The following is a 20,796-nucleotide window of genomic DNA, read 5'->3' on the forward strand; positions in this document are numbered from 1 at the left end:
GGCTGTATTGAGGGGCTCTTCATATTGTTTTTGGTTGCATCTGTGACCCTGAAATGCTTCATGCTGTGGCCCCTCGTTCCCTTCTTTGTTCTTCTGGCTCTTGCTGCACTTTATAGTTCCTCTTGATGATAAGGGGAGGACCAGAAGCTTTTTCAGAGTGGTTGTGATGTTCTGCAGGTTCAGCACAGTGTGGCTGGAAGAAGTGGCTTTTTGATATGGTGTGAGTCAAAAACAGGGCCTGGAAAGTCTACCAGAGAGCATGCAAGTGGAGTTCTTAGGAATCTGCCATTTTCTGCTGAGGCATTCATAGTTTCAGTGAGAGTTAAAAACTGGATGGGAAAGAGTTGGGAATTGTGTTCCTGGAGGTATTTAAACTCAAAAAAGTGGAAGGAATTCCGATCTGTGATAGGGTGCACAAGAACTTGGGCTTATTAGGTGTAGATTGAGGATGCTGTTTAGAGATGGCAGCAGGCAGACTTTGAGCTCAGTGGAAACCAATTTAAATGTCTATTTGCCATGGTTTAAGACTGAATTTCAAAAGGCAGAGCTGTGTCAGTGATTGGATATTGTGACTCTGGTTTAAACAGAAGATCCTAAGCTGAGCAGAAAGCCTCTTGTCTGTTGCTATTGCACCTGACAGAGTGTGCTCAGAACACCCTCCCTCATATTCTGGAAGTGCCTGTAAGCTGAACCATTTCAGTCACTTCATGCCACAGAGAGCAGTCTGTTAGAAAACCTTTAGAGGCACATTCTATGTTTCTGGGTGTGAGTAGGATATACAAATAGGTATCTGAGAGGAAAAAAAATTGGTTGAGAAACACATTTTGCCAGATTTCTTAATATGTTTTTGTCTTTCTACGTGCTTGACTTCATGTCCATAGGTTTATTATTATTTGTTGTGCCCTTTAGATTTGTTTCTGAGAGCTAACTTTGATCCAAAGGCAGAATTTTCTTTGCTGGTAGAATCATGATAACGAAATTTAGTCTATTTAATTTCTAGTTGATTATTCCAGACCTTTTCAGTTGCTCTTTGTAGCTTCTTTCTATCTTCCTTGGAGGTAGTTTTGAAATAGCTGGATCCTAAGGATTTGTGCCAAGTAAACAAAGTCCCTCAGCAGGCTTCTTTAAGGGTTACCTAAGCAGGCTGATGATTTTTTTCTTTCCCCCCCAGATTGATGCATCATGCCTTACGTGGGAAGGACAGCAATTCCAGGGCAAAGCAGCTATTGTTGAAAAACTCTCTGTAAGTCTGTAATCCTTCCTGAATGCTTTGGGAGACAGTTCTGAAGACTCTTAAGTGAATGGCTCCTGAAAATTTCAGTTAGACTTCAGTAGTTTAAAAATATCAAATGCAGGACTTGTACTTCCAACTTCTGGTCCTCAAAAAACATTATTTGTGATTAATTCTATGTAGTGTGGTGTTCCACTGGGGGCTTTACTGGTGGGATGTTAACCAACTCCCTTAGTATGCAAGATTGTTTTGTGACTGTTAATTACATTTGACATTGTTAACTTACTTTTAAATAAAGTGTAGTTCATAAAGTGACTCTGTGATCTAGAGGAATAAAAAGTGGGTTTTGCTCTTTTAAAGCATGCCAAGGAAGTAGCAATAGCAAACTTATTTGGATCTGCCTGTGACAGGCTAAACATTATTAGAAGGAGCCATTTACTTTCTGGTACATGAACTGCAAATAATTTCTACAGTGGAGAGCCTGACTCCTCAATGCATCATTTCTCAGCAGTTCAGATGTGAGCAGTTATGGTTATGACTTTGAAAGCAGTGTTTCCTCTTCAGCAAGTGACAGGAGAGCATTCTGTAACTCCATAGAGACTGAAATTCTGTGTTCGTTTAGTTAAACGTGGAGAAGTTTTATTTTTTTTGAGTAAATCTATGCTTCTGTTATAAAACTGGGTGTACTTACAAGTTGCCATGAGACTCGAACGTTTCTTTCTCTCACAAGATGTGGAGGGCATGCTTTAGGTCCTCAAGGCATTCTGCTCACAGCATGGTATATCAGGCAGATACACCATTTTTACTGCAGATTGAGAAGAAAAGTTCTTAACTCGGATACTTGTCTTGTTGCACAGCTACTACTCCTGTGTTTTGGAATCACTGCTTTCAAACAGGACATCTTGAACTGTGAAGGCTGAGGTTTGCCTTTGGGTCTGTGTTTTAGGTGCCTGCATTGCCTTTGAGGTTATCACTGGTGCACCTGTGCCTTGCTACAGAGCGGGAATTAATGCTTGAGCCTTCTTTCTGGACTTCAGAGTTGTTTCTAGTAGAGTGCCTGTCTTAACCAGGGGCAGCTTGATTTTCATTGAGCATTTGACATAATTATCCTGTAGTTCTGTTAATCTCCTGGACCAAGGAGGAGGCTGGGACAGGTACCTTTGTTGCCAGGAGTGAGTTCCAGTTACTCAACTTTATTCTTGCAGAATTTCTCTTATCTGGCTTCAGTGAGGTTTCAGCAGTTCTGGTACTGAAAGCACACACAAGTTTTAGTGTCAGAGGACACAAAAGCCTTGGTTGTTGTATAGCTTCTCACATGTTAGTTGCTTTTTTGTACTCTTCAGATCAAGAAATGCTTCTCTCCAGTACAGATGGATGTCCATAAGCAATCATCCTTTTGAGGTAGCCTCTCTCTGTTGTAAAAATTGGTGATTTCTCCTATCAGGTAACCCTAGTTTTTCCAGTGGGATTTTCCCCACTGCATCACCTGAGTAGCTCACTTGGCTGGCCAACCATTGGGGTCCTTTTCTCTGAGGGTGACAGTCAGGTACTTGAAACAGGCACTGTCTTACCTAGCCTTGTCTTTGGTTCATTGTCTCCATTTTGTAGCACTCTTGGCTCCACAGCTGGAAAGTTTTCTCCTCCTGGTTTCACCTCTCACTGACATCTTGTCACACTGAAAGCTGAGTTCTGGGTACAGCCACATTAATTCCCCTTCATCCCTCTGCTTTTTCAAGAGACTCTTCTTGCAGGACTTGTTCAACAAGAAGCTGTTGTGCTGAGGTGAAACCAGGCTGCATAGTACTCTTTTCTCAAAAGAAGGATGTGCAATGCTCCAGCCTGTTTGTACAGGCCATGTGGGCACACTGCACATTCAGGTTTGGGATAGTGGCCCTGGAAAATACTCTGCAGGTGGTTCAGGAAAAAGTGCTTTGGATTTTTTTTTTTGTTCCTAAATGTCTATTTCATATTACAAACCAGTTGGCTCACTTTCCAGTTCATAGTAGATTGGGATTCTTCTCCCAGCCAAGGGGAAACACTGCAGGCTTTAGTGAGTGTTCTTGAATTGCATTCCTCTGATTAGAGGGCTATTCCCTACACTTCCTTTGCTTCCCCAGGTCCTGATCCTTCACAGTTTCTGTGTTTTCTCATATCTAAGGATTTAGCTTACTGATATTCTTCCTAGTGCCTTCAGCTTGTACAGGCAAAACTGTACTTCACATTCTTGACACCAGGACTCAGGTATCCCATTCTTGTACCCTAGGCCTTCTAGGAAGTCTTTCAAGCTCCTTCTGCTAGAATGAAATGCAGAACCTGTCAAAGAATGTGTTTGGGTCTGCTTGAGCCTGTTAAATGCCAGGGAAATGAAGCAAAGGTACTGAAGTATGCTCTGAGGTTTAAATGACCACATGCTGATGTCCTCTGCAGTGCATGGACTCTGGGTTTTGTGTTCTCTCAGGGCTCCATTGTACTGAACTGCCACTTCTAAAGCATCAGCATTACACAGCTTTTGATAGAGCAGTGTCAAAATGTCATTTGTGTGACAGGACTCTGGAGATCCCCTACATATTTGATAGTCATAGCTTGGAGTCGTCCGTGGTTGGAATATGAGAGTGTTTTTGGTTGAAAGAGAGGAATTGTGCCCCAGTGTCTGGTGGTTTTCAGTGCGTGTTCCTTGCACACGTAACTCGAGACACAGTTGCACTGGCTACATGGCCATTAAGGGAATTAAAAAGGGGAGAGGTGGATATGTGAGTTTCCAGTTTTGGAAACTGGTTCTGGGTCAACCACGTTTCCTTTCTGTTCATAGCTACTTGAACAAAATAGTCAACTGAGAGTTGTCTGGTAAACCCCAGTATGGGATCATACAGTCTTTGAACCCTGTTCAAAGCACTATTTGATCATGTTTGTGCCTTCATCATGTGAACTTTCTGCTTAGAGTTGATCTGAAATTCTTCAGGCAGTGTAATTAGACAAGGAAAAGATGCTGTTTACTGTACAGAGTGACATTATTTCATGTCTCGGTATTTGAAAAGCACAGTTGTTGTGATCAGTCCAGCCTGAGTAGTGCTGAGTTACGAAAGTACTGCCAAAATAGTCAAATGCTTCATAATGTTGGATTTGCTTGATCTTTGTTTTGTCATCATGCAATGACTGTACACTTCCTTATTTTGCTTTCTTTTCATTGCAGAGCCTTCCTTTCCAAAAAATACAACACAGCATCACAGCACAAGACCATCAACCTACACCTGACAGCTGTATACTCAGTATGGTAGTGGGACAGCTTAAGGTAAACTCCTTCCATGACAGGTTAACAAATGCTTCTGCCATAGGTTTTCTTTTTAGGATTCTAAATAATCTGATCTCTAAAAACATTAAAATGCTCTCTTGGGTGGGAAAGGAACACCAGTAAGCTTGTACTGGGGAGTCATTCTCCTGCTCTTCCAGACTGTCAAGAAAATGCCTATCCCTTCAGATAACTAGCATTAGGTAAACCACCTGTAATTTGACAGCCCTGTGTCACAATGCCAAGCAAAGTGCCATGGTTTTTACTGTGCATGCAAATATCAGGAGTTCTGGAAACATCAGTATTTCCCTTACTCTGATGCAATAAGACTTCAGTGTCTTCTGTTGTGTTTAAAAGCATTATTACAGTGTTCTTGGATAATATAAGCACATCTCAGTTAATGTGCTCTCTTTGTTGTAACATGTGCATCGAACTGTGGCTTTGCAGACACTTTGTTAGCTGTCAGCTCTTCAATAAGACCATGATTTTTTATTTGTTATCACTGTACACAAGAACGCAGTCCTGGTGTTAATGCAGTGGTCTGTTAATGCAGTGTGTGGTCAAAACTGGTTCAACAATGGGAGTGTGGCCTCTGAGATCAAACACTTGCTGTTTAAACAGCTGCTTCTTTGAAGAAATCAGATTATTTTTCAGGCTGTAGTTTGATTACATTGTGGTTTAAGTTATTGTTCAGTTACACAGCTGAACTGTGTAAGCTGACCCAATCCTGTTCCTTTGAGGACATGTTGCATCTTATACCAGGGTCACAGATTTGTAAATTGATAGGACTACTTATGAAAGAAATTATCCTGGAATCTGCAAAAAATATCCTATATATGAAGTCAGCTGAAGGCAGAACTTGCTCACAGTGGGCAGTCATTATTTACAAAATGTGAAATTACATAACAATAGTTAAAATTACTGGAGGTAGTTTTGTCAGGATTTGGTCCAGACATGCAGTCAAGTCAGGACCCTAAAGCCATCCAGTCTTTACAGTTACTTGATCCCAGGTGTCTTTTAAAGTAGCTGTTTAGGCTTCCTTTTCCTGTTAACTCTGAATGGCACCTTCAGTATCAGAACATTCAAAATTGCACTGACTGAACTGTTAACTAAGCAAATGTAGGACTGGAAGTCTGAATTCCTCCTAATTGTTTTGGGCTGGGTAGTTGGGAAGAGTGGTTCCCAGTATATTGCATCCATTTCTAAGCCTAACATAGATAGCTTTGGCTCTCACCACAGCTGCTCCTCTTCCTAGCTGGAAGTTGGGTTCCAGCTTTCTTGTTGCTCAGTCCCACCTGCACACACTCTTGAGGAAAGACAGCCACACATGGCCATGGAGCACTAAACTGCAGGACAGGCATGAAGTCAGATGTGCTGAGCTCATCTGTTATATATCTTGGGTGTGCACAAAACTCAGTGGTGAGCCCAAGACTTTTTGACTCGGTGTCTTGGATCGTTCATTTCTGCACGTGGTTTTGCACTGTCATGTTTCTAAGGTTGTTGCAAAATCATCAAGTGGATCGCTGCCTGCAACAGTGATTGTGTTGAATCCTGTGTCAACATACCAAGTTCTGAAAGATTCTGTAAAGCTTTTGAGTTTTCTTATCCTTTAGTATGGTCATTAGGGTTGTAGATGCAATCTGACAGCTTTCCATAAATACCATGGCTTGGAGTAGTGCTGTTTTTATTCTCGGAATAACTTAAGTTTCTTGATCTCATCCAGAATAATTCAGGGATCATGTGTTAGTGCATCTGTGTATTTGGAAAGAACATAGTGGATGAAAGTATTCCCATTGTCATGATCAAATCTAATTTGTTTGTGAGTTTTTAGTAGGAGAGGTGACATTTTTCCGCTCTTTTATGTGTCTAGTTTGAGCTTTAGAAAGCACATTTCCAGCCTCACCAGTGCCCAGTACAGGGCAATCACTACCCTGGCCCTGCTGCCACACTGGTGTTTATACAGACCAGGATGCCTTTGGCCTTCTTGGCTGCCTAGGCACAAGCTGCTCATGTTCAGCTCCATCAGTCAGCACTCCCAGGTCCTTTTCTTTAAGCAGCTTTCCAGTCATTCTTCCCCAAGTGTGGTGTGTTGCATGGTGTTGTTGTGACCCATGTGCAGGGCCTGGCACTTTGCCTTGTTGAATCTCATCCCACTGGCCACAAGCCATTGATCCAGCCTGTCCAGAGCCCTCTGCAGAGCCTCCAGCAGATCAACACTGCCTGACAACTTGGTGTTGTCCACAAATTTACTGAGGTTGAACTCAATCCTGTCATACAGATCTTCAGTGAAGATGTTAAACAACACTGGCCCTAACACCGAGCCCTGAGGGACACCATTAGTGACCAGTTGCCAACTAGACATGATACCATTCATCATCACTCTTTTCAGTCATTCAACCGGTTTCCAGCCCAGCAAAGAATCCACCTATCCAGGCCATGAGCAGCCAAAGTTTCCCAGAGAATGCTGTGGGAGACAGTGTCGAATGCTTTACTAAAGTCCAAATAGACAATGTCCACAGCCTTTCCCTCATCAACCATGTGGGTCACCTTATGGTAGAAGGAGGTCAGGTTGGTCAAGCAGGACCTCTTCATGTACCCTGGTGTTGAACTCAGTGCTCCGTGGGCCTGATCCCTCCGTTTTCCCACACTTGCTTTTGATCTCACTTAGGATCATCTGCTCCATGACCTTTGCTGGCACTGAGCTCAGGCTGACAGGCCTGTAGTTCCCTGGGCCTTTCTTCATTCCCTTTTTTGTAGAGGCTTCATGTTGGCCAACCTCCAGTCCTCTGGGACCTGCCCAGTAGACCAGGACTCCTGGTAGGTGATGGAGAGCAGCTTAGCAAGCTCCTCTCCCAGCTCCTTTAACACTCTTGGGTGTAACCCATCTGGCCCCATAAACTTGTGTAGTTTATAAGTGGAGCAGGAGGTCACTAACCGTTCCCTACTGGTTTATGGGGATTTCAGTCAGCTCTCCATCTCTGCCATCCAGCTCAAGGAACTGAGTACGCTGAGGATGGCTGGTGTGACTATTAATGACTGAGACAAAAGCAGCATTAAGTACCTCAGCCTTTACGTCATCCTCAGTCACTAGGTTTCCCCTAGGATGCAGGAGAGGATGGAGTTTCTGCTTTTATTGCTAATATATTTTAAAAAGTACTTTTATTTATCTTTTATGCTAGTGGCCAGATTTAGTTCCAGCTGTGGCTTTGCCTTTCTAACTTTCTCTCTACGTAACCCAGCAACATCCTTGAACTTTTAATGGGGTAACTGTCCCTTTTTCCATAGGTGATAAATTTCCACTACTATCTCCTTGTTCAGCCAGGCTTGTCTCCTCCCTGCTGGTTTGATTTTTGGTACTAGGGACCACCTGCTTCTGCACCTGAAAGATTCAATTTTTTAAGAGTGTCCAGCCTTCCTGGACTTTTTTGTCCTTCAGTAGCGTTTTCCAAGGAATTCTGCTGACCAGTGTCCTAAACAGACTGTAGTCATCCCTCTGGAAGTCTAAGGTGGAGGCTTTGCTGACCTTCTTCCTGACTTCTCCAAAGATTGAAAAGTCAGTCATTTTGTGATCTCTTTGCTCAAGACGTGTTCATGACATGAACATGAACCTCGTTGTCATATGTAGAGAATACTTGTGTGACTACATCCGCATTGACAGACATTTTAATGCATTGTGGTGCTGTTCTAGATGCAGTACTGTAACTGGGAATAACTGGGTTCAGTTAGTGCCTTGTAATGAGTGGTTCTGTAGCTCCAGGTGAACAGGGTGCACTTCACACACAAACATGGAGCTGCATACTTACTTTTGTTTAAAAGTTGCTTTCTTAGTAGTGTGGAAATTCAGCTTGCACCCATTGGTCTCAAGAAAAACTGAGGAGAAAGTTGCACAAGGGAGGGCACTTCCAAGACCGCCAGTAGTAGAAGGGAAAAGCCAGGCTTACGGTTACCCTTTCCATGGCCCTGTGAGCCAGATTATTCAAAGGCCAGTATAATCAATGTATATGCTTTTGAATCCTCTGCTGTTTTCCAAAACTCGCTTCATTTTATGTAATGAAGAAGCATGCATCATGCTTTTAATAAGCAATCTAAGAAAATAATAATGCTAAAATAACCTGTGACACGCCCTTTCTAAGAAGTCATTATTTTCATGATATTGAAATGGATTTTTTGAGACCTTAGTTGCTCGAGTTCCTAGTCCCAAAAATTCAGTGGAAACTCATTCTTAAGTCAGCTGGCCACATCTTGCATTTCTTTCTTAAACCATTATATTTTGATATTGTTTGATTTTAGGGGGAGGAGAAAAAACTCAAACCAAAACAGAGGAACCTTCTACCCTCCCTGCATATATCGTGGGGTGAACTGCTATCAAACTGTCACAAAGCCTCAGCTCTCTTCTTAACTACACAAGAAGAGTTCTGAAGAAATCACAGGGCCAAGGACTATTACTGTCTGCACTGAGGGGACTGGGCACAACAGCTTCTTGGAGATGATGTTGGAGAATAATAGAACATCTAAATAGGGTGCATGTTACTAGCAAGGATATTACTGTAACTCTCTTGTCATGTTTTATTGCTGTTCTTTGTCTGGGTGCATGTTTGCTTGCTTCAACTAGGAAGAATAAGCACCAGTTTAAGCCTGTAGGTGTGAGTTTTACTTTGTGTGACCCTACTTTGCCAGTGTTCATCCAGAATGTTACCCAGTGTGTTTCACCTCATAACGTATTTCTCCTGTCATGCTCAGGCAGATGATGACCAGGTTCTAGGCTTCCACCAGTCATTTTTGTTGAAAAGTTTTCAAGGTGCCTGGGTGTGCACCAACGAAGTCTTCAGGCTAGCCCTCCACAACGTCTAACCCTCTGCCTTACCACTCTTCCATGCAGTCCTCGCTGTCCTGGTTGAGTAAGGAGTGCTCTCTTCTCGCTCTTCTGTCCCTTGAGCTCGGCTGAGAAGCATGGCTGTGGCTTGTGCCTTCTCAGAGCAACCTAGCAGATATGTGGCTCTGCCACAGAGTGTGAATTTTGAAGTGGTTGTTGCAGAATTAATTGTGAATAACTAACTTTGTGGAGTGTTTCCTAGCCTTAAAATCACTGGATGGTTTTGTAATGCATGCTTAAGCACTTAAAGCACTTAAAGCAGTGCTTAAAGCCTGTTAAATGAGGCTTAGCATTTGAAAGAACCTGCTATCTTAAGTAATTAGCCTTTCCTTTGAGATAAGGATAGTTGCAGCCTTACAGTTCAATCAGCAGATGCTGTGGTGTGCTAGTGGAAGAGTAAAACTGTCTTTCCCCACAAAAGAGCTGTGCAGCTAAACTTGAATTGCAGGGTAGTGTTGCATCTAATACTCGAACATGACCGATGGCTCTCTGAGCCGAGTACTTTCTACAGTTTGAGCCTGCAGGTCAGAAGAGATGTACTAAAACTGGAAGTAGTCAGAAAGCTGCCAAGATTGTGAGTGTCCTGTACACGGATTGTGGAGCTGGGAGAGGAGGGACTAAGGGCAATCTGCCCTGTAGGTGGAAAGTAGTTGAGTACTTAACCTGAAAGCAGATTATTCTTTGTGGTGCCACACAGTATAACAAAGGACAGTGGAACAGACGAAATAATTTACTTCGCCTTAAATATAGTCTAGGATTTCCCTTGTTTTTAAAGTATACTGCTCCTCTGTGCTGTGAAGATACAACATGAAGGGAATGAAGAAAGCAATAATGTGTCTGTATTGAGGAATTTGCCATCTGAACAACAGCAAGTATTTAAGGAAGAATTCCCTTTTTTTTTTTTTCTTTCATGTGTCCAGTCCTGAATTGTGAAAGAGAGTAGGAAATTCTCCTCGAGCCAAAGTACTGAGAGCTGCAGTGCAGCTGGGCTTAGCAGAAATGGATGAAATTATGCTAAAACCACTCTGGTGGTGGTATCTTTTTTCCAGAGGCATAGTTTTAAATTGTACTCACGTCAGTAACAACATGCTCAAATTTGGTATGCAGACTACTTACAAAACTTGTAATAGATGCCCCAGTGACCCTAGAAGACCATGGAGCAAATGAGAGTACACTAAATGCTGAGTAATAGCTGTGATTAGAAGCAATTCATGCTGAAATGATTCTACCTGCCTGGTTTAAACTAAGGCATTAGAAAGGAGCTGACATGAATATGAATTAATTCCAACTTGGTAGTGGCTAAAAGAAGACACTCTCCTTTTATGAGGAATCCCATGGAAAAGTAGGACCTTGTTCTTTCTTTTTCATTAGCTTGAGAGCTAAAACTGTGGAAATTGCCCAGAGAAGCTGTGGCTGCCCCATCCCTGGCAGTGTTCAAGGCCAGGCTGGATGAGGCTTGAAGCAACCTGGTCTAGTGGAAGGTGTCCCTGCCTGTGGCAGGGATTGGAACTGGAAGAGCTTTAAGGTGCCTTCCAGCCCAAACCAGTCTGGGATTCTAAAAGACACAGGATAATGGGTGTAAATTACTCCTGAGGAGATTCCAACTGGACACAAGAGGAAAATTTTTCACACTGAGAACCACCAGCCACAGGAGTAATCTCCTCAGGGAAGTGGACTCCGCAGTGCTGGACACTGTTCATTTGGCTGGACAGGGTGCTGGGCCCGTCTAGTTTAGATCGTGCTTTGCCTAGAAAGGTTGCACCTGATGATCCTTGATGTCCCTTCCTACCTCGTACTCTGATTTTGTGATTAGTCAAAAGGGGTAGCATTAGTAAGATGGTTTACAAAGTCATGTCATAGAACCATAGAATGGTTTTAGTTGGGAAGGACCTTAAGATCACCCCGTTCCAACTTTCTTTCACAGGCAGGGACACCTCCCTCTAGACCGTGTCACCCAAGGCTCTGTCCAAGCTGGCCTTGAACACTGCCAGGGATGGGGCAGCCTCAGCTTCTCTGGGCACCCTGTGCCTCAGAACCCTCACAGGGAAGAGCTTCTGCCTTACATCTGTGAGGAGTGAGCTCACCTTTAGAATGGGGACAAAGTCAGTGGAGTAAAGGTTTATTTACAGCGCTGGGTGCATGTCTTCATATCCTGCATGTACATTTGTGAGTACAGAGTCAAAGTTTCTTATAGTCAAGCCTTTTACATATTCATATGACTTTCAGGAAGATGGATCCCACCTCCCAATTGCTGATGCAATCTTCATTCTTTCTTCCATGCATATCCAGGAGGGTCTTTTTAAGAGCAAATTGATAATGGCCAATAGTCTTCTTTGACACAGACTTTTGGCCTACTTAACCCATGCATGTGCCTAAAGCCCTTATAACTTGTTCTGTTATTTCCAGACTAGATGTTGGTTCGATCAAGCGTGACTGCCATATATCCTATGTCTGGCTGTAAAAGTCCCTTGTTCCTGTTTGTTTCGCAGTTTCAGGAACTTGCATTCTTCGCATCTGCCGATGTGATTGTGCTTAAGCAGGATACAATACAAAAACAAAGATAAAGCAAGCTTTTGCTGAAGCAAACTATTTGTGTTGTTTATCACACAACCTGAACTTCCCCATTAAGTTTAAACTCATCACCCCCTGTCCTATTGATACCGTCCCTGATGAAGAGTCACAGAATCCCAAGGGTTGGAAGGGACCTTGAGAGATCATCTGGTCCAACCCCCCTGCAAGAGCAGGGTAACCTAGAGTACATCACACAGGAACTTGTCCAGGCGGGCCTTGAATATCTCCAATGTGGGAGACTCCACAACCCCCCTGGGCAACCTGTTCCAGTGCTCTGTCACTCTCACAGTAAAGAAGTTCTTCCTGATGTTAACGTGGAACCTTCTATGCTCCAGTTTACACCCATTGCCCCTTGTCCTAGCACTGGATATCACTGAAAAAAGCCTAGCTCCATCATCCTGACACCCACCCGTTACATATTTGTAAACACTGATGAGGTCACCCCTCAGTCTCCTCTTCTCCAAGCTGAAGAGACCCAGCTCCTTCAGCCTCTCCTCATAAGGGAGGTGTTCCACTCCCTTCATCATCTTTGTGGCTCTGCGCTGGACTCTTTCAAGCAGTTCCCTGTCCTTCTTGAACTGAGGGGCCCAGAACTGGATGCAATATTCCAGATGCGGCCTAACCAAGGCAGAATAGAGGGGGAGGAGAACCTCTCTTGACCTACTAACCACACCCTTTCTAATGCACCCCAGGATGCCATTTGCCTTCTTGGCCACAAGGGCACATTGCTGGCTCATGGTCATCCTCCTATCCACCAGGACCCCCAGGTCCCTTTCCCCTTCGCTACTTTCCAGCAGGTCAGTCCCCAGCCTGTACTGGTACATGGGGTTGTTCTTCCCCAGCTGCAAGACTCTACACTTGCCCCTGTTGAATTTCATCAAGTTTCTCCCCGCCCAACTCTCCAGCCTATCCAGGTCTCGCTGGATGGCAGCACAGCCTTCTGGTGTGTCAGCCACTCCTCCCAGTTTAGTGTCATCAGCGAACTTGCTGAGAGCACACTCAGTTCCCTCATCCAGGTCGTTGATGAAAATATTAAACAGCACTGGTCCCAGCACCGACCCCTGAGGCACTCCACTAGTCACAGACCTCCAGCTAGATTCTGCACCATTGACCACAACTCTCTGCCTTCTTCCTTCCAACCAGTTCTTGATCCGCCTCGCTACCTGATCGTCAAGCCCACACTTCCTTAGCTTATCTATGAGAATGCTGTGGGAGACAGTACTCTGGCATCCTTGTAGGCCCCTTTCTGATACTGGAAGGCTGCTATAAGGTCTCCACGCAGCTTCTATTCTCCAGGCTAAACAGCCCCAACTTTCTTAGCCTTTGGTAGTACAGGCTGTGCTCCTGCCTGTGATCATCCTCATAGACTCCTTTGGATCTGCTCCAGCAGCTCAATGTGCTTCTTATGTTGAGGACACCAGAACTGTACACAGTGCTCTAAGTGGGGTCTCATGAGAGCAGGTAGATGGACAGGATCACCTCCCTTGACCTGCTGGTCACACTGCTGGGGATACAGCCCAGGACACAGGTGGTTTCTGGGCTCAAGCGCACGCTGGAGCTGGCTAATATTCTGTTTCTCATTAGCCAGCACCCCCAAGTCCTTCTCCGCAGGGCTGCTCTGAATCTCTTCTCTGCCCAGCCTGTAGCTGTGCCTGGGATTGCGCCAACCCAGGTGTAGGACCTTGAACTTTGCTTTGTTGCCATTGGCCACCTCTCCAGCATGTCCATGCCCCTCTGGATCCTGTCCCTTCCCTCCAGCGTGTTGACCGCACCACACAGCTCAGTGTCATCAGCAAACTTCCTGAGGGTGCTCGGTCCCAATGTCCGTGTCACCAACAAAGATGTTGACACCACTTGTCACCAGTCTCCAGTTGGACATTGAGCCATTGACTGCAATTGTCTGTGTGCGACCGTATCTCAAACTTTAATGTAGGGCTCTAATGCTACTCAGTTTTCTTAAAGATTCCTTCATGGCCAGAAACCTACCAACTATCAAGCAGCATTGAGGCCATAGTGTAAAGCTAAAAGAGGCATGAACACACAGATTTTGGTTCACAGGCCAGCTCTTCAGCATGGATAAGCAAGCATCTGTTCTTAGCAGCTGTAACAGTAATAATACTTCCCCTGAAATAGTTGGCATGACTGCTGCCATGTGCTAATTAACAAGATGGATGGTGGGTTTAAGTCAGCTTGTGTTCATACTGTGCTGTTGTTAGGGAGCTTCTGCCTAATGCAGCGGAAGGTATATATTGATGTGACAAAAAGCTGCCCCGTTCATCACCCTGTTGAAGAGTGACTTTATTGACACTTGTCTTGCTTGAGGACTTTTCTTTCGTTTGTCTACTGAAATTTGAGTTACTCATACTTCGGGCCTTGTTGCCTTCTTCAGTTTTGGCTGTATTTTCCTTATTTACTTTGTCCTTTATGTTTTTATAGCTATTTATCTTGCCTGTTCCCCTCACCGTGATTACAGTTTTGCAAGCCAGAGTTAGACTCTATTGACTTTCTTTGGCAGGAAGCTGTCCTGTAGCTGGATCATTTTTTCTTGTCCTTCTCTGGCCTTTCCTTATTGTATATACATATTTTTTTTAATATTAAGAAATGCATGCAAGATTTGGTATGTGGGTGTTCTCTGTGTACTTATGCAGTTGCCTACTGCAACTGGTTTGGTTTGGTTGTCTGTTTGGTTCTCTATTCCTTTCTAATAATTACTAACCCTGTGCTTGCCCTGATAGCTGGTTTAAGAAAGAAATAAAACCTGTCCAGTGTGATTTCAGCATCACCTTCCTGAGAGGTCATAGCTAATGTGGTTTTCCTCTGTGGATTAGCATACACTTACTGAAACTGCACTTCATCTACACCGCTTTACTTCCTAGGCAGTTATCACTGTGAAATCCTGGCAGTGGTTTTAGAGCTGAATGCTGCTTTTACATGCACTTGATCCTGCCAGTGCTTTGGCAGACCTGCTGGTTTGCGGTGTAACTGATGGCCTTAGCAAGTTGCTCCTCAAAGCTGACTTGTTTCCCAGTCAATTTATTATTTATGTATTACTTCTTAAAGTAAATATATTTTTGTTTATTCTGTAGTCTGCTTTGTTTTTCCACTTTTCGTGTGCTGTTCTTGGTGGAGAGCAGTAGAGCATTGTGAATAACTATTCAGCTCTCTGACACACTGTTTCATGTGCTGCTCTTGCTTCTGCTTTTCAGTGCTTGTTTTTTAATGCATTTCCCCCTTTTTCTGAAGCTAAATGGCCGTGTGCTGAAAGAATAGAGCTTAAAAGCTCCCAAAATGTTGAATAGAATTGTGAATGTGAATGACCACACTGTGGTCACTATCAGAAGATTGTTTGGTAGCTCGGTCCCGTGCTATTCAGATCATGTCCTGTTGTGTGATTTCCAGCTCATCTGGGAATCATTTGTTGTTTTCAGGCTTCAGTTCCTGCATGATGTCTCTGAGAAGACTGGTAAGCATTAGGTGGGAGAACTAGTCTCCCTCTAATATTATGTTCTACCTTTGTAGTAAATAGCACGTATAGCACAGACCCTATGCTAGCGCATGCAGGTGAATTGTCAAAGGCAGGAGTTGAGGCTCTGCTGCAAAGATTCCCTGGGCTTGGAACACCTTCTTGCAGCTATAGCAGATACTTTGCTCCCTTTGAGCTGTTCCTGATGACAGAGGTGGAAAGTAGAGTGTTGCTGGCCAGCTGAACCTACTCTGGGAATGCTTTCAAAAGCCTCAGTTAGTGCCTAGGTCATTGAGGCAATATTGATACCAACTTCAGCAGAAACTCCCTTCTGACACCAAAGCACAGCAGCTGAAATCTGATTTTGAAGCACCCTGGTTTATGCCTGGTTCCCAGGCAAGGCCCAAAGCAGATGTGTGATTCAGCATTGAGGGAGGCATACTCTAATCAGTGTGGTGAAGCTGCAGGAATGTCATGGCCCCTGGTCTTCCAGAAAACCCCAACTTCAGATCATTGCAGGACTTCTGTGTCCTTAGGCCTTCAGTGTTTGTCTGCAAGGTGCCCTGGAGCAGAACCTCTGGTTGTATTAGTGTCTCTCTCAGTATTCTGCATGTGACATCACTGTGAACATCAGCTTTTCGGTTGTCTTATTGTGAGTTTTGGAATACATTTTGCAGTAAAAGAGTTTTTTCAACTTTCTTTTTTTCTTCTCTCTGCAGGCTGATGAAGATCCTATCATGGGATTCCACCAGATATTTCTATTAAAGAACATCAATGATGCCTGGGTTTGTACCAACGACATGTTCAGGCTAGCACTGCACAACTTCGGCTGAGCTGGCAACCCTGAAGCACCCCAGCTTTATTTTTGTTTGTTCGGGGGTTTTTTTTTCTTTCTCTCACTGGTATTATTCACACTCACAGAACATTCCAAATATCATACACAAACCTGCAGCACTGCAGAGTGTGAGCAAAGCAAGAGCTGTGACCTGCCCTTCTGCTGAGTTTACATTGTCAGAGATGAATTTCTTGTGCATGATGTTTGGAAGTTAGACTTAGCTGCATTTGACAAGAGAAATTTGTGTTGTACCAGCATGCCTCAGAAAGAAGTAATAATGCAAAAGGTTGTTGCTATGTACTGACAAGATGCTCTATAACCCAAAGACATGAAAGAACAGCAGCCTGTACAGCCCAGATACTGATTTGTTCAGATGTTCCAATGCTACGTTACATAATAAAACCTTGAGATTTTCTTAACAGTTTAAATTGTTTTAGTGAGTTGGATATGGAGTAGGTGATAGTACTTGCTGTGGATGTTCTGTGTCTGCCTGGTGCGGAAATGATTACAAACTTACAACTCAGACTGGAGAGCACTTGAGAGTTGTACCACAAGAGGCAGTTCTGATATGCCCTTGGCCATACAAATTCTTTCCCCCTCCTTCCCAGCAGCTCTTATGACAAGACTTCTAGACAGGTTTGTTCTCATCTGCTGGATTTTACCAGGACAGATATTTCAAATAACACTCAAGGATGCCAATAGTCACAGCAGCCTCTTAAATCTTCATGACTGTCATTACATTCACCATCAAAGTCGAACAGGCCAGTTGTATTTTCTTCACAGGCAGGACATCATTTCACCACTGCCCTCCCGCAGTTTGTATCCAGCTCTGAAGCTCTGACTAGATCCGTGCTCTGCGGCGTTTTCTAAGCATCCATGCACTGTCAATGGAACTGGTTGGTAGTACAGCCTTTGCTTTGCTGGTTTCCAGGACGTAATCGGCTGTTGTGTGTCTTCCACCCTGGAGATGGCGGTGTTCCACCACTGTAGGAATTTACTAATAACAGAATGGCTTGGGTTGGAAGGAACCTTAAAGCTTGTCCAGTTCCAACCCCCTGCCATGGGCAGGGACACCTTCCACTAGACCAGGTTGCTCCAAGCCCCGTCCAGCCTGGCCTTGAACACTGCCAGGGATGGGGCACCCACAGCTTCTCTGGGCAGCCTGTGCCAGGGCCTCAGTACGTTCACAGGAAAGAACTTTTTCCCAAGAGCTCATCTCAGTGTCCCCTCTGTCAGGTTAAAGCCATTCCCCCTTGTCCTGTCCCTACAGGCCCTTGTCCAAAGCCTTCTTTAGGTTTCTTGTAGTCCTTTTAGGCACTGAAACTGTTCTAAGGTCTCCCTGGAGCCTTCTTCAGGTTCTGTCCAGCAGATGAGGTGGCACAGGAGCAGAACTGCCTTCACTTTTCCTTCAGATCTCCCTGAGCTCTTAAAACCCAATTTAAAAGGGATTAGTACACCTTGAGGGGCTTGCTTTTGAAGTTTATGACCATGGCATTACCTTTTTTTTTGAAGAAAGCCTGGAAAGGAGCATGCTCAACCCAGTTGTGATTCAAATCTGCCTGCTTTGGCCTTTGAATTGGAACACAGCTTTCTTGGAAGCTGATGTTAGGACCCTCCTCCTCACTGTTGCAGCATTCTTATATGTTCTCCAAATTCAGAACTGTTCTCCTGTTAGTGCTGCTAAGCAATAAAAGTTGTGTTCAAAATTCCTCACCTGAAGAGATCAGCTCTTCCAGTAGAAAGAGGCTTTTTGTGTGGTCACTGCTAAGCAAGGATCCTTGTGCTGGGGCTCTATTTCCAAATGGAGCCTGACAGAGGAGAGAGGACCTAGGAACCTTGCTCTGCAGAAGGATCCTTGCTTTGCAGAAGAATCACAGAGCAGAATGGTCTGCGACATCAGGTTATTCCTCCACATAACAAGCTCAGTAAGCCAGGGAGAGAGCTTGCTTAAAAGTCAGTTTAAAGGAATGATACACAGAGCAGGTGTTAGTTTTAGAACTATCTAAAATAAGATTCTTTTATGCCATTAAATCCAGCTGTCCTCTGGAATTGGCCATGTAGTTTGTTCAGGGATTCTTTCACCTGCCTTTCTCTACACAGTCACTCCTGGCTCCTTACTGGGATGAGATAAACACTGCTGTTTCTACATAAGTATTGGTTAATATTCTTGACACCTGCAGGTCAGTTTTGAGGCCCAGTGTATTTGCTCTTTTTGTTTCTGATGCCTGTGTTTAGTGCTAGGTCGAGCCCCAGTAGTCCCCTCAGAGCTGGTTGACCTGTGAGGGGGCGTGGCCAAAGTGGATGAGGCCTGGGAGGCCTCAGATCACTGAGCCCATAACCACCCTGCCTGAGCCTTCACAAGTGAGACTTTACATGTCCCTCATGGTGCTAGGCCTGTCAGCAGTTTGTATTGCTGGTACTCCCACAGGCATGGCCAAAGTTGGCTAACAAAGGAAGGGCTATGGTTGCTGTCTATCTGGACTTTTGCAAAGTCTTCACAACAGTCCCCCACAAAATCCTTCTCTAAACTGGAGAGATACAGATTTGATAGACTGGTGGATGAGGAACTGGCTGGATGGTCATATCCAGAGGGTCATGGTCAATGGCTCAATGTCTGGATGGATACCAGTGACAAGTGGCATTCCTCAGGGGTCCATGCATGGAGACCTCAGAGCAGCCTTCCAGTATCTGAAGGGGGCCTACAGGGATGCCAGAGAGGGACTCTTCATCAGGGACTGTTGTGATAGGACAAGGGGTGATGGGTTCAAACTGAAAGAGGGGAATTTCAGGTTGGATATAAAGGAGTTATTCCCTGTGAGGGTGCTGAGGCACTGGCACAGGTTGCCCTGAGAAGTGGTAAATGCTCCATCTGTGTCAGTGTTCAAGGCCAGGTTGGACAGAGCCTTGGGTGACATGATGTCGTGTGAGGTGTCCCTGCCCTGGACAACCCCCCTGGTAGGGGAATTGGAACTAGATCTTTAGTATTTTCTAACCCTAACTATTATTCAGTGATTCTACAATACTGTTTAATATCTTCATCAGTGATGACTGAGTGCATCGTCAGCAAGTTTGCAGATCATAGAATCACAGAATCAACCGGGTTGGAAAAGACCTTTAAGATCATAAAGTCCAACCGTTCTCCAGCACTGCTGAGGCCACCACTGAACCATGGCACTGATGGCCCCATCTACACGGTGTGTGAACACTTCCAGGGATGGTGACTCCACCACTGCCCTGGGCAGCCTGTTCCAATGCCTGAACACCCTCTGGGGAAGGTTTTCTGAATAGCCAATCTAAATGACAATCTAGTATCTACCTGACACGAAGCTGAGTGGTGCAGTTGACAAAGGGCCCATCAAGAGGGATTTGGACAGGTCTGAGAGGCAGGCCCATGCAAACCTCATGAGGTTCAATGAGGCCAAGTGCAGAGTCCTTCACATGGGTCAGGGCAAACCCCAGTATCAATACCTGCTGGGGGAACAAGGGATTGAGAGTTGCCCTGAGGAGAAGGACTTGGGGGTTCTGGTGGGTGAAAGACTGACGTGATCAGGCAATGTGTGCTTGCAGCCCAGAAGGTCAGTTGTATCTCGGGCTGCATCCAGAGGCGTGTGGCCAACAGGGCAAGGGAGGTGATTCTGCCCCTCTGCTCTGGTGAGACCCCACCTGAAGCACTGCGTCCAGCTCTGGAGTCCTCAGTACAGAAAACACATGGAACTGTTGGAGAGGAACCAGAGGACAACAAAAATGATCTGAGGTTGGGAGGAACGGCTGAGAGTGTTGGGCTTCTTCAGCCCGGAGAAGACTGGGGAGAAGTTACTGCAGCCTTTCAGTTCTAAAAGGTGCCTTTAAGAAATACAGGGAAAGACTTTTTAACAGAGTCTGTGTGACAGGATGAGGGGTGATGGTTTTAAACTGAAAGAGGGAGATTCAGGCTGGGTGTGAGAAAGAAATTCTTTACCATGAGGCTGCTGAGGCGCTGGCACAGGGTGCCCAGAGAAGCTGTGGCTGCCCCATCCCTGGCAGTGCTCAAGGCCAGGTTTGATGAGGCTTAGAGCAACCTGGTCTAGTGGAAGGTGTCCCCGGCCGTGGCTGGATGAGCTTTCAGGTCCCTTCCGGTACAGATCAGGCTGGGATTCCACGAGATGCCTCGAGGGGCCCGGAGGAGGCCCTTGAGCCCTGCAACAACTTCCTCCTTTGCCGGGCCCGGTTCCGATCCCGGCGCCGCTTTCGCTGAGGGGAGGGACCGAGCTGGGGCTCTTCCCCGCGCCGCACCCGGAACCCTTTATCCCGGCGACGGTTTCCGCCCGGCGCATTAGGAGTCGGGCCGGAGGCGGAAGCACAGGCGGCGGGCAGGGGTAGCCCGGCGGCTGTGGTGCGGGAAACCGGGCCGGGTCGGGCAGGCCAGGCCAGGGGACGGGACGGCTGCGCTGCTCCGGTGCGCCGCGCGGGCCGGGTCCCATGGCCTCCTCTTCCAGCATCGACATTGAGGACGCGACCCAACATCTGCGGGATATCCTCAAGCTGGACCGGCCGGGAG

The 20,796-nt window shown here is 45.3% G+C and overlaps 2 protein-coding genes across 2 annotated transcripts in view; both read left to right on the forward strand.

The window, feature by feature from the left end:
• The window catches only part of NUTF2 (nuclear transport factor 2), a 28,032-nt gene extending 11,345 nt beyond the window's left edge, over nt 1-16,687 (forward strand). Inside the window, exons 3-5 of the mRNA XM_061375949.1 lie at nt 1,172-1,243; nt 4,422-4,520; nt 16,144-16,687. Of these exons, the coding sequence (XP_061231933.1) occupies nt 1,172-1,243; nt 4,422-4,520; nt 16,144-16,257 (285 nt within the window). The 3' untranslated portion in view covers nt 16,258-16,687. The remainder of the gene's footprint in view (nt 1-1,171; nt 1,244-4,421; nt 4,521-16,143) is intronic.
• A 4,007-nt stretch (nt 16,688-20,694) lies between these two features.
• The window catches only part of EDC4 (enhancer of mRNA decapping 4), a 41,006-nt gene continuing 40,904 nt past the window's right edge, over nt 20,695-20,796 (forward strand). The window contains exon 1 of the mRNA XM_061375881.1: nt 20,695-20,796. Coding sequence (XP_061231865.1) covers nt 20,718-20,796 — 79 coding nt within the window. The 5' untranslated portion in view covers nt 20,695-20,717.

The sequence above is a fragment of the Neopsephotus bourkii genome, unplaced genomic scaffold, assembly GCF_033783945.1.
Source record: "Neopsephotus bourkii isolate Nb327-2 ecotype Australia unplaced genomic scaffold, CSIRO-AGI_Nbou_v1 NB_1680, whole genome shotgun sequence".
In the NCBI taxonomy this organism is placed as follows: Eukaryota; Metazoa; Chordata; class Aves; order Psittaciformes; family Psittacidae; genus Neopsephotus; species Neopsephotus bourkii.